We start from the raw sequence: 13306 nt of genomic DNA, 5'->3' as shown, positions 1-13306 counted from the left end.
ACTGTCGTCCACAGTGCTCAGTTGTCCAAGATAAACAGAGCCGGACACTAAGGTGGTGAGGACAGATGTTAACAAGAACTACTGCAACAGAGAAGAGAGTCTAGGATAAAACTACAGAAGTGACTGGGTGTTTTATAGGGAAATGAGGGAGCAGGGGTGGGTGAGGGGGGCTCAGCAGAGTCAGGGAATTGAGAAATTATAGAGTTGGTGAGTGTGAATTCTGATCAGGTCAGCTCTGCTTGCTCTCTGGCAGTCATCGAAGCCAGGATTCTTTCCCTCCACAGAGGCCAGGGAGGACGGGGACAGAGACCCTATCCTTCCTGATGATTAAATTTTAAAGGAATGGCTTTCAGGTCTTGAGCTGTAGGAGATACAGATGGATGAATGGATGGATGGATAGACAGCATCAATATAGAGACATCTCGATAGAGACATTGATCTCGATAGAGACATCTTGAAGGGACAGAGGAAGAATTCACAGCTAAGCCCTTTTTAATAAATGCTCTAAGTATGGTCAGGGCCTCTTGTCAGGCACTGGCTGGAAGAAACAGCAAGTTCTTCTGGCAGCCTTGAGCTTTCTCAGACAGGCACTTTAAAGGGGGCTAGCGACTGAGCGACTTCACTTTCATTTTTCCCTTTCATGCACTGGAGAAGGAAATGGCAACCCACTCCAGTATTCTTGCCTGGAGAATCCCAGGGGTGGCGGAGCCTGGTGGGCTGCCATCTGTGGGGTCGCACAGAGTCGGACACGACTGAAGCGACTTAGCAGCAGCAGCAGCAGCAGCAGGGCCATCCTAGGGATGCAGTCTTCAGCTATTAGAAACTGGGTTAGTGTTTGTTCGAGTCTTTAATATGGGGGGATGGGTCGGATGAAATTATTTATGTTGAGAGTCTGTAGTTTGTGTAGACCAAGTTGAGGGCTAGTTGAGAAGGAGTCTCAAAGGAGTTTGGTCAAGGGGAGAGTGTGTGTGTGTGTGTGTTTACTTTATTTTTGACTGTGCTGGGTCTTCGTTGCTGCATGCAGGTTTTCTCTAATTGCGGAGAGCTAGTCTTCATTGCAGTGGTTTCTCTTGTTGCACAGCACGGGCTTTGGAGTGCACGTGAGCTCAGTAGTTGCAGTTCGAGGGCTTAGTTGCCCCGAGTTCTGTGGAATCTTACTGGAGCAGGCATTGAAACTATGTCCCCTGCACTGGCAGGTGGATTCTTTTTATATATGTATAATTTATTTATTTTTGATTGGAGGATATTTCCTTTACATTGTTGTGTTGGTTTCTACTATATATCAACATAAATCAGCCATAGGTATACATATGTCCCCTCCCTCTTGAACCTCCATCCCACCCCTCTAGGTTGTCACAGAGCACTGGGTTGAGCTCCCTGCATCATACAGCAAATTCCCACTGGCTATCTATTTTACATATTGTAGTGTATATGTTTCAATGCTATTCTCTCAATTTGTCTGACACCCCCAGTGTGTCCACAAGTCTGTACCCTATGTCTTTTTGTCTCTCTATTGCTGCCCTACAAATAGATTAATCAGTACTATTTTTCTAGATTCCATATATATGCATTAAATACTTTGGCCACCTGATGTGAAGAGCTGACTCATTGGAAAAGACCTTGATACGGGAAAGATTGAGGGCAGGAGAAGAAGGGGACGACAGAGGATGAGATGGCTTGATGGCATCACCGACTTGATGGACATGGGTTTGGGTGGACTTAGGGAGCTCGTGATGGACAGGGAGGCCTGGCGTGCTGCGGTTCATGGGGTCGCAAAGAGTCGGGCACGACTGAGCGACTGAACTGAACTGATGATATTTGTTTTTCTCTTTGTGACTCAACTTTCTGTATAATGAGCTCTGGGTTCATTCACCTCATTAGAGTTAACTCAAATTTGTTCTTTTTTATGGAGTAATATTCCATTGTATATGTGTACCACAACTTCTTTCTGTTGCTGGACATCTAGGTTGCTTCCATGTCCTGGCTATTGTAAATAGTGCTGCAGTGAACATTGGGTTATATGTGTCTTTTAAAATTGTGGTTTTCTCAGGGTATGTGCCCAGTAGTGGGATTGCTGTGTCATATGGCAGTTTTGTTCCTAGGTTTTAAAGAAATCTCCGTACTGTTCTTCATAGTGGCTGTACCAATTTACATTCCCATCAACAGTGTGGGAAGGTTCCCTTTTCTCCCTTAAGGGGAGAGAAAGTCTTTGTCACAGTGCTGCCCTGGAGGTGAGCACAGGCCACTGAGGTAGGGTGTACATGCGTGCATGTATATGTGTGTGTATATGTGTGTATGTCCAGAGAGGAGAGGATAACTTGACTTGGAAGACCAGTCTGAATAAACCAAATGAATCCAATCAGGAGAGGGAGAAGGGAGGGAAGAGCACGGGCAGGTCCAGGTTTATGGGACCTAAAATGTACATAATTAGAGTGTCCTCTTCTAAAAAAAGATACCAAATAAGAAATACAAAACTAGATAGAAGGTCTTGGAGAGGGGCAAACAAGAAAGAGGACCAGAAATGAAAGCTTCTCTTGTTCAGTTGCTAAGTTGTGTCCAACTCTTTGTGACCCCATGAACTGCAGCACACCAGGCTTTCCTGTCCTTCACTATCTCCTGCAGTTTGCTCAAACTCATGTTCATTGAGTCGGTGATGCCATCCAACCATCTCCTCCTCTGTCACCCCCTTCTCCTCTTACCCTCCATCTTTCCCAGCATCAGGGTCTTTTCCAATGAGTCAGTTCTTCACATCAGGTGGCCAAAGTATTGGAGCTTCAGCTTCAGCATCAAGTTTGATTTCCTTTAGGATTGGCTAGTTTGATCTCCTTGCTGTCTGAGGGACTCTCAAAAGTCTTCTCCAACACCACAGTTCAAAAGCATCAGTTCTTTGGTGCTCAGCCTTCATTATGGTCCAACTCTCACATCTGCCCATGACTACTGGAAAAATCATAGCTTTAACTAGATGGACCTTTGTCAGCAAAATGATGTCTCTGCTTTTTAATAGGCTGTCTAGGTTTGTCATAGCTTTTCTTCCAAGGAGCAAGCATCTTTTAATTTTGTGGCTGTAGTCACTGTCCACAGTGATTTTGGAGCCCAAGAAAAGAAAATCTGTCACCGTTTCCACTTTTTCCCCATCTATTTGCCATGAAGTGATGGGAACAGATGCCATGATCTTAATTTTTTGAATGTTGAGTTTTAAGCCAGCTTTTTCACCGTTCTCTTTCACTCTCATCAAGAGGCTCTTTAGTTCCTGTTTCTGCCATTAAAGTGGTATCATCTGCATATCTGAGGTTGTTGATATTTCTCCTGGAAATCTTGATTACAGCCTGGCATTTCACATGATGCACTCTACATATGAGTTAAATTCACAGGATGACAAAGCTTCTCTTGGTTCATGGCAAATCTGCCTCTTGGGAAGGGTATGTTTCAGACTGTGTGAACAAGAGTGAAGGCTTGGAGGATAGAGAGAGAGCTGAAATAATTCATAACTGGGTGTGTGTGAAGGATACAGAAGAGAAAAAGCTAGAGAAGAAAAAACTAGAAAAATCTATGGGTCAGGTAGAAATATGGTGTTTAGTCTGTCAGATGTGGGTGGTCACTGGAGGATTTTAGGCAGGTAAGAGTGGCTCAATTCCTTATTCATGGATTAGACAGATCATTCTGGACAGAAGTACAGAGGATGGACTGAGTCAGGTAAGGCTGGTTGTAGACCCAGGGAGAGGTTGAGGTTGTCTGCCCGGCCCTCCTGCCGTACACTGACGAAGACCCATGAATGTCACTGTATGTCCATATGTGACTTCAACACAGATGTCAGGACTCTGACAGAAATATTCTTCATCAAAAACATTTTTAGACTGTTCTTTAAGTTTAAAAATATGCCTTCATATATTTTTGTGGAAAAGAGGCCCAAGTTACCCTAAGACTTGTTTTTTATTAATCTTGCATGGCATAATGTTTCATTTTAAATAGAAAAATCATATATTTGGTTTGTTTGTCCTTGGGTATCATGCATCTAAAAAGAAATAGATTTAAAAAGTCAGGTAATTGTGCCACACCTTAATGTTTAAAGATTCTATTTTTGCATAGGACATTGACATAGAAATGCCCCAAACTGGATATGCCCTGTGTTACACAGTCTGTAGCGGTGCTGAGGACCACAATGATCCCTGAGGGCAAAGTTTTTTAAATGAAAAGTGCATCTACCATGAGGCAGGTCCTGCCTTATCACAGGAAACTGTTAGGTGGACTTCAATCCTTGGTTTTCCCTCTCAGGTGTTCCTTTTAAATTTCCTGACAAGTCTTTGCTTTGCTAGAATAAAGACATTCCATGTTGAGAGTAGATCTGAGAGTTAGCATCTGGGTCACATAACCATCAGATGATACAACCATCTTTCTTTCCAGTCTCAAAGAAAAAAGTGATTGTTTGGATCTGATCTAGCTTTCCTTTTGTGAAAGAAAAGTCACAGAACGCCTGCATTTCACTGTGACAGTGGCAGCGACTACATGTAATTCTTTCCAGTGTAGTCTAAGAGTCTACTCATTGTCTCAGATGCCAACTGGTGCTCTGACTCTCCCCTCTTTAAAGCAGCAAATGTGATCTGGCCACCGAGGTCCACACATGCATAAAAGAGATGAGAGCCTCGCTGCTCTGGTTGCAAGGAAGAGCCTCACACCCACCCACTTACATGCAGAACTTCAAATAGCTTACTGAGCTTTTGTAACCTGGTTTGCGTACACGTGTTTGGTCCAGTTCTTACATTTTCCAATTAGAAGGTTGATGCTCAGCAAGGCGGCGTGAGTCAATTCTGTTCACGTTTGCCAGAAATAAATCTTAATCTCCCTTCTTTCTTTTTTCTTTTTGAGACAGTGCTCTTTCACTATTGCACACTGATTTATTTAAAAAAATTTGTGGATAATAAAGTGAAGTCGGTTTCACACTGAATCTTTTCATCTTGAAGGAATTAAACCATGTATGTATGGTGGAAACTCCTTGAATTTCTAAAAAAGTGAAGCACCACCCATGTATACGTCCATCACATAGCTCAGGCTTTTAGAGATACTTGTGTCCATATGATCAACACTCTGGAATAATAAGTCCATCCTGTTTCACTGATTAAACAACTAAGATTCTGAAATGATCTGGCTCTTCAGAAGAGAGCAAACTGTGCTGGGCAATCCCTTCAGTTCAGGGAAATTTATTCAGACTTTCTGAAAGAGCGGTAGGATGACTTTGAATCATTTGCCACCTCTAGAAAATATTTCTTCCCATTTCGGAGGCCTCTCACTTTTCCTTTTTGTATTATGATTATTTAGAGTTTATCTAATCTAAACACTGTTTGCTGTCAAAGAGCAAACATATTTTCTTAAAGAGGCACTTTCTTTCTTCTGATGACCCCACCCATCTCTCCTCCTAACTCCTGCTGGAAGAGTTCACAGTGATGCTGACATCTGGGCCCAAAGTGATTGTCCCTAAGTTGGCCAGAGCCAGGTGGCTCCTCCAGAGGTCAGTTTTGTCAACCAGCTCCAGAAAAATGGAGGTTCTGGATGCAGAGTGACGATGAAAATTTGTCTAGGCCAGGAACTCATTCATTTGTTTGTTCATTCATTCATTCATTGGATAAACATTAAGAAGAGCTTTTTATATCCCCGGAGCAGGAGGAAGTACAAGCTGATTGTGAAGAGGCCTGTTGTTCACAGTAACTGTGCTCGGGGCACCACGAAAGTGCCCGAAGACCACCAGCTCCTGGTCCCCAGAAGACAAGCCGAGAAGCTCACAGACAGAGCAAGCATTAGAGCTGGACTTTGAGAAATGGCCTTCGTTCTGGAGGTGGAGGTGGAAGGCAGCCGCCCTTGCAGAGGGAATGGCAGCAAAGAAGTGGAAGACGTCAGGATGAGGGGAGGGACAAGCTAGGGGAGGAGGGGCAGATCCTGAAGGCAGTGAGAACCAAGTGAAGTGTTCCTGACATGGTGGTGGGACGGGGTAATGAGGGCCAGACCTAGGGTGCCGGCAGGGAGAATGGGCAGGCTCGACATGAGGAGGCGTCAAAGGAAGAACAAGAGCCCAGGAAGCATCAGACATGGGACTGAGGAGACTGCCAAGGTGGCTCTCACATTTTGAAATGACAGTGACGCCCTTGACTGAAATAAGGGACAAAACACAACCACTTGTTTTTGGTGAGAAGGTTCTGAGTTTTGTTTTGAATATGCTGACTATAAGACTGAAGTTTATGTCTTGTGTACCACACTCTTGGAACACAGAAGAAAGCGATGGTCAAAATACAAGCAATTCCCACTTCCCCACACAAAAATACAAGTAAAGGAGTCAATTAGGGAGATGTCAGATTATAAATTAGGTGCGTTGGCAGCACTGGTCTTGTCTTCCTTGGATCCCTGTCCCCTTTCCTTTTTAAAAGTAACTGAAGGTTATAAGTGTAACAAGACTTTGGGACTTCCATGGTCATCAGCGGTTAGGATGCCGAGCTTTCACTGCCAAGGCCCGGGTTTGATCCCTGGTCAGGGAACTAAGATTCCACCAGCCACCCAGTATGGCCAAAAAACAAAACAAAACCAAAAGACTCCAAACAAACAAAAAGGGGTGGAAGGACTTTGAAATATTGGAAACCACATCAGCGCTGTCCCCTCCTGCTATTACCCACAACTTGGTGATTGACATTCTTGGGACTAGGATTCTAAATCTCAGGCTAGCAAGTCCTTGGGCTCATCTGGAGTGAGCTTCATCAGTTTGTCCACACAGAGCAGGATGAGGGTGAGAAACAAGAGACTCCAACCAACAGCCGCCGCGATCCAGCCGTATTCATCTACTCCCGTGTGGCAGCACCGGGCTGCTTGTGGGCAGAAGTCAACGTCTGGTGGGGAAGAGAGGGCAAGAAGGACAGTGTCACCCGAGCCTCCCTTCCCCGTAGACTATTCTCTGATATTCATAACATCAAGACCAGTAATAACAGGATAGCTCCAGTTACTAAGGCACGCCCTGCACTGTGCTAAGAGCTCTACACATGTTCCCTTATTTATTTCTCACGAAGTGGGTAGGCACAGTTATTCCTCCTGTTTGACGTGTAGAAACTGAAGCTGTCACCTGCCCAGGGTCACGAGATGGCAGAACTAGAATGTAAACCCATGTTTGTAGGAGTCCAAAGCCACGTTTGTAGCCTCTACATATTGCTGCCTGTTACTCTCCTTTGTAAGTGCCCAGAAGTAAACACCAGTGGTCATTCGATGGGGGCATAATCAAGGAGCCAAACTTAGAATAAAGCAAACTTCCTATTAATTAGACACGCACCACAGTGGTTGTTTTATGAAATACTAGGCTCCTTACCACTGCAAGTCTTCAAGTGGAAGATGAACAGAAATATGCAACAGGTACCAGAATGAAGCTCCTGCATAGGGCAGGAATTGGACTGGCTGATGTTTAGGATGTTTCCACTCCCAAACTTCTATCAGCATTTGAAGTCAGGGGGACTTTGACTGCTGTCCTGAGGATGGGCCATTAAAGCCATCTGCACCAAAGAGTGTGAGGTTACATGGGGACCATGGCCAAGAGAGCTTTGTAGACGTGCCCTGCAGACGGTTCTGGGGCTGTGAACAAACCACACTGGGCAGGCGCTCAGCCACCCACTGCCAATGAACAGAAAGCGAGGAGGCTTAAGTGTCCCTCCCTGTTCCGAGATGAGCCCTGGGCTAGGGCAGTTGCCAGGAGAAGCTTACTGGGGCACTGCTCCAGGGTCTCAAGATTCTCTGGATGGTGGATGGTCAAGGTTGAGTTGCCGCCGCTGCTTGTTTCTGGAAGAAAAGACAAATGATAGTCTCAGGCAGTAGGAAGAGCCATTCTCAGGCATGGAGTTGGCAGTTTTCATTGTGAATCAGTAGTGAGTATTATGACAGTATTATAGAAGTTCCAATAAAGGTACGTTGAGATTTCATGCAGCAAAGTTCTGTTATAGCCTGAACTATGTCCCCCCAAACTGGTAGTGCTTTGTTATGGAAATAGGGCTTTAAAGAGGCAATTAAGGTTAAATGGTTAAACTAGTCCGGTATGACTGGTGTCCTTGTAAGAAGAGGAGGAGACACTGGGGCTGGGAACTCATAGAGAAATGATGTGAGGACCCAGCGCAGAGTGGGGCGATCTGCAAGCTGCGGAGAGAGGCCTCAGGAGTGAGCACACCTGGCGACACCTGGAGCCTCCAGATCTGTGAGAAAAGAGGCTTCTGTGGTTTCAGCCACCCAGGCTGTGGTATTTTGTTGGGCAGCAAACTCACACACTCCCCTTTTCCAACCACTTCCTACTCCCATTGAGATGCTTTATATCTCATCACCCTTCTGTCACCAAGGGCCTCTGTTTTAGCTGCTTTCTATGTACATCTAAGAAGTATTTTGTTTGGTTTTCTAGCATATATTAACACAGTCACTTAAAAATCTGCCATGTCTTTTCATAACTAGCTTCAATTTCTTTCAAAAACTTGAACTAAAAAACATCGAAGTCTGACCTTGATTCTTTATTTCTGATGATTATGATGTTAGTACTCAGAAAAAGGGTGTGAAAAATATAAACACCCTACAAGCAAGTTGAGAGGTTTCTAGCATATACAGCACTTACAATTTTACAGCCCTTGATTAATAAACAAGGCACACAATGATAAAAAAGCACTTTAGCAGAAAATATCGGAGTTTGGGGAATGGGGAGGGATTACAGAGATGAACATAAGGATCCCCAAGGGAGCGAAACCATGGGCCGTGTTCCCTCCCATCACTGAGAATAAGAAGGAAGGCACTCTGGGTCCACTCTGTCCAATATGGTGGCCACAAACCAGAGTGGCTGTTTAAGTTTATTAAAATGAAATTAAATGAAAACTTCAGCTACGTGGTCATACTAGCCACTTGCCAAGTGCTCAGTCATGTGGCTAGTGGCTACGGTGTTAGAAAGACAGCACAGATGTGGAAACTTTCCACGTCACAGACTTAGAGAACAAACTCATGGTTACTAGGGGGCAAGGATGCGGGAGAAGGGATAGTTAGGGAGTTTGGGATCAACATGTACACACTGCTATATTTAAATTGGATAACCAACAAGGACCTACTGTGTAGCACAGAGAACTCTGTTCAATGTCCTGTGGCAGCCTGAGAGGGGAGTTTGGAGGAGAATGGATACATGTATACATACGGCCTAGTTCCTTTGCTGTCCCCCTGAAACTATTACAACATTATTAATCAGCTATACTCCAATATAAAATAAAAAGTCTTAAAAAATTCTGTTAGACAATGCTGATCTAGGTAGGGCAAGACCAAGAGAGCGTTTGAAAGAATCTTTCTGGAAATTGTATGGCTGCTCAATCTGCTTCTTTGGCAATGATGGAAAACAAGTTTGGAAACTCTCCAGGCCCCACTGATTCTAGGTTAACATGTCCTTCAAAGGTGCTTGCTGTCACATAGCAGAATAACTTAGGAGGAAACGTCTTGCTTAGCCAAAGCCATGAAATTTCTGCTCAGACTAATTTTACACCACCCTCTCCCCAGCTACTCCAATGTCCTGCTAAAGTATAGTAACTACCTTGATGCAATCTGATTGCTACTGTAAATTATTTACAGCTAAATGCCTCAGAGCTTGATTTTTATTTGCTTTGGAAAAATTGATTCCTCCATGTTTTAATTTCCCTTGTTGCCCGAATAACTTCCTTGACCCTGACTTTCATCTCCCCTCTACCTTAGTAGGGAAGTGGTCCTGGTCTAGAACTGGTGTGTGGAAAAAAATCAAGTTGATGAAACACTAGTAGTAGGTTAACCTATATGAACTCTCCATTTCTATAGGTCCAGAATTATTCAATATCAGGCATTCTATATGGTTCAAATTGAGTAACCTAGTATAAACTCTGAAGAATTGAAACATCACCCACCTCCCTCATAAGCAAAGCCAGACAGGGACTGGTCCCATTTGGAGTCACTTCCAAAGTAAAGGCTACTGGAAGGATCCAACCGTTCAGTGCAGTGAAACTGGTCAAGTGTTGGAGGCCTTCTCATAAGCAAGGCACCTCCAGGGTAAACAGAAAACACTCTTATTTGGAGAGGGGTGGTATTGGAAAAGTAAAAGGAACATGCTAACCTTTGTTGAGTGTTTGAAATGAAGTGAAAGTGTTAGTCATTCAGTCGTGTCTGACTCTTTTTGACCCCATGGACTGTAGCCCACCCGGCTCCTCTGTCTGTGGAATTCTTCAGGCAAGAATACTGGAGTAGGCTGCCATTCCCTCCTCCAGGAGATCTTCCCAAACCAGGGATCGAACCTGGGTCTCCTGCATTGCAGGCAGATTCTTTACTGTCTGAGCCACCAGGGAAGCCCCATTGGAGTGTTTACCACGTGCTATTTCATTCAAAGTTCTTTATGTGCAGTTACCCTTTTTCATCTTTACAGCAACCCTATATATAAGCACTATGATTATCTCCACATTAGATATGAAGAAACTGAAGCACAGGGAGGGTAAAGAATTTGCTTGAGATCACACAGCTAGTCAGTTGTGGAAGCCGAAGTTGAGTTGAGGCTCAGAGGCTTGAGAGCCCACCCTCTGAACCTCACAAGGAGAGACTGTGAGGAGAGAGATGGATACTGCCTGGCGTGGGGGACAGTGAGGGTTGGCTTTGAGAGAGGGAGAATCTGTCAGGGAGCAGGGCAGGCTGTTCTGAGGAGCCAGGTCAAAGCCAAAGGCAAAAGCCAGAAGCATGAGAATGGGAGTGAGGTCCCTGATGTGCAGAGCCCAGTCTGGGAGAGCCACGCAGGGGGCGCTTCCTAACACCCCCCTCGGCCTCCCTGAGGAACTGGGTTGTTAATCCAACATCTCCTGAGCCGGGTGAGATGGGGGAAGGTTGAACAGCAGACCGCAGCCTCGTGTGTTGAGGTTTAGTGAAGGTTGCAAAGGATGTCCAGGGTCAAGGGATGGACAGATGTCCTTAGGTGAGAGGAGGGTATGCAAAGGGAGGATGACAGCCACAAAATACAGAATTGCAACACAATTACCCTGAGCAGGCGCCGCTGAGAAACTGCAGCCCAAAGATTCTGTTTTAGGTACATCTCCTGTCTCTGATGGGAGAGACTCGTGGTGGCTCCCATCTTGGCTAACTCTGGTCTTAGGTAAACCTCCATCCCACCCTACCCTCTCCATCCTGATCCTTCAGATGAGAAAGCCCTGTTTCCTCTTTCCTTTGAGCAGGACCAACCGGAGCCAAGGAATCCTCCTCCTGCCTCCTTCTCTCCCCCACCCTCCCTCCCTCTTCCCAGCGTGGCGAGAATAAAGCTCAGGGTTCTACCTGCCAAGTAAGCCGGGTGGAAGGAGGCGAAGGCCAGGCTGAGGACCAGGGAGGCCCAGGGTGCCAGGTGGAGGCGCTTCATGCTGAGGAGAGAGGCTTCTGCGTGCTCCATCCCTGCAGAGGAGAGCTGAGGGCCACCTGCCATGAGCCCTGTGTGTGTCTCCTCCGGCGGGAGCTTGAAAACAACGCTGGCAGAGGTGAATTTCTGCTCTGTGTTTGGGGGTGAGGGAAGGGGTGGAGCAAAGGGAGCTTGGGCTGTCACACCTGGCTTTCACCTCTCCAGGAGGGAAGCTGAGCTGTGTTGCCTGGAGGAGGAAGAGACGGTGACTTTCGTGGTTCTTACTTACCTCCCATTTTGTCCCTGCTGAGAAAAAAGAGGACAGGGGAGGTGATCTGGGCCCTGCTGGTCCCTTGAAGAAGAGTTTGCTGTCTCTTCCACTTGCAGGCTTAAGTGCTAAATTCCCTAGTCCATCCTGTCCAATATATTCTGAGCACCTACTCTCTTGCTAGGGGCTTCCCTGGTGGCTCAGACGGTAAAAAATCTGCCTGCAAAGTGGGAGACCCAGATTTGGTCCCTGGGTTGGGAAGATTCCTTGGAGAAGGGAATGGCAACCCACTCCAGTATTCTTGCCTGGAGAATTCCATGGACAGAGGAGCCGAGTGGGCTACAGTCCATGGGGTCACAAAGGGTCAGACACGACTGAGCAACTATAACACACACACACACACACACACACACTCTTGCTTAAGTCTAGAAATATGTGTCCTCAAAGTGCTTTATTACAAATATGCATCATTAAAGCACAGAGCAGTATTTTAGAAAGGACTTGAGAAGAACAAAGCACTTTGCTTCTCAGCAGCAGTGGGCATCACTGAGCATTTGGGTTGGGTCTTGACGGATGGGTAGGGTTTTGACAGGCAAAGAGGAGAAGGGGCATCATAGGCAGAAGGGATGGGTGAGCAAAGGCCCAGAGGTAAGAGATGCTCAGAAGTCCACTGTGGCCAAGAGGCTGAGTGTCGCATGTGTCAGGCTTGGGGGCTGAATTGTCAAGAGACCAAAGGGAAGTTTTGTGAAGATTTTGAACTGAGTAGTCATTTGATTGAGGGGGCTTCCCAGGTAGTGCTTCCCAGATAGGTAAAGAACCTATCTGCCAATGCAGGAGAAACATAGGAGATCTGGGTTCTCAGAATTGAAAGAGACATGTGTAACCTAATGTTCATCGCAGCACTGTTTACAATAGCTACGACACGGAAGCAACCTAGATATCCATCGGCTAATGAATGGATAAGAAAGCTGTGGTACATGTACACAATGGAATATTACTCAGCTATTAAAAAGAATGCATTTGAATCAGTTCTAATAAGGTGAATGAAACTGGAACCTACTATACAGAGTGAAGTAAGTCAGAAAGAAAAACACCAATACAGTATATTAATGCATATATATGGAATTTAGAAAGATGGTAATGATGACCCTATATGAGAGACAGCAAAAGAGACACAGATGTAAAGAACAGACTTTCAGACTCTGTGGGAGAAGGCAAGGGTGGGATGATTTGTGAGAATAACATTGAAACATGTATATTACCATATGTGAAATAGATTGCCAACCATATGTGAAATAGATTGCCAGTCCAGGTTCGATGCATGAGACAGGGTGCCCAGGGCTGGTGCACTGGGATGACCCTGAGGGATGAGATGGGGAGGGAGGTAAGAGGGGGGTTCAGGATGGGGATCACATGTATACTCATGACTGATTCATATCAATATATGGCAAAACCCACACAATATTGTAAAGTAGTTAGCCTCCAATTAAAAAAAAAAAAAAAACAAATGCTATCTGGCTTCTGTCCCTGGGTCGGAAAGATCCCCTGGAGGAGGGCATGGCAACCCACTCCAGTATTCTTGCCTGGAAAATCCCATGGACAGAGAAGCCTGGCGGGTTAGAGGAGCCTGATCGGCTATGGTCCATAGGGTCGCAAAGAGTTGGACATGA

At 45.5% G+C, this 13306-nt stretch overlaps 2 protein-coding genes across 2 annotated transcripts in view; one reads left to right on the top strand and one right to left on the bottom strand.

Annotated features, from left to right (window-relative positions):
* Positions 1 to 4844: 4844 nt before the first annotated feature.
* On the bottom strand, positions 4845 to 11516 carry TMEM213 (transmembrane protein 213). Its single transcript, XM_081533119.1, has 3 exons — positions 11311 to 11516; positions 7726 to 7800; positions 4845 to 6866 (listed from the first exon to the last, which is right to left on the bottom strand). Exons 1-3 carry the CDS (start codon positions 11453 to 11455, stop codon positions 6697 to 6699), a joined length of 390 nt encoding a protein of 129 aa, XP_081389245.1. The 5' UTR covers positions 11456 to 11516; the 3' UTR covers positions 4845 to 6696.
* The window catches only part of ATP6V0A4 (ATPase H+ transporting V0 subunit a4), a 72731-nt gene continuing 69705 nt past the window's right edge, over positions 10281 to 13306 (top strand). Inside the window, exon 1 of the transcript XR_014066428.1 lies at positions 10281 to 11507. The gene's annotated coding sequence lies outside the window, so the exon portion shown is untranslated. The remainder of the gene's footprint in view (positions 11508 to 13306) is intronic.

The sequence above is a fragment of the Giraffa tippelskirchi genome, chromosome 10, assembly GCF_054371585.1.
Source record: "Giraffa tippelskirchi isolate mGirTip1 chromosome 10, T2T-mGirTip1v1.2.pri, whole genome shotgun sequence".
Taxonomy (NCBI): domain Eukaryota; kingdom Metazoa; phylum Chordata; class Mammalia; order Artiodactyla; family Giraffidae; genus Giraffa; species Giraffa tippelskirchi.
The sequence above is the reverse complement of the archived record's forward strand: the minus strand, read 5'-3'. Positions and strand labels throughout refer to the sequence as shown.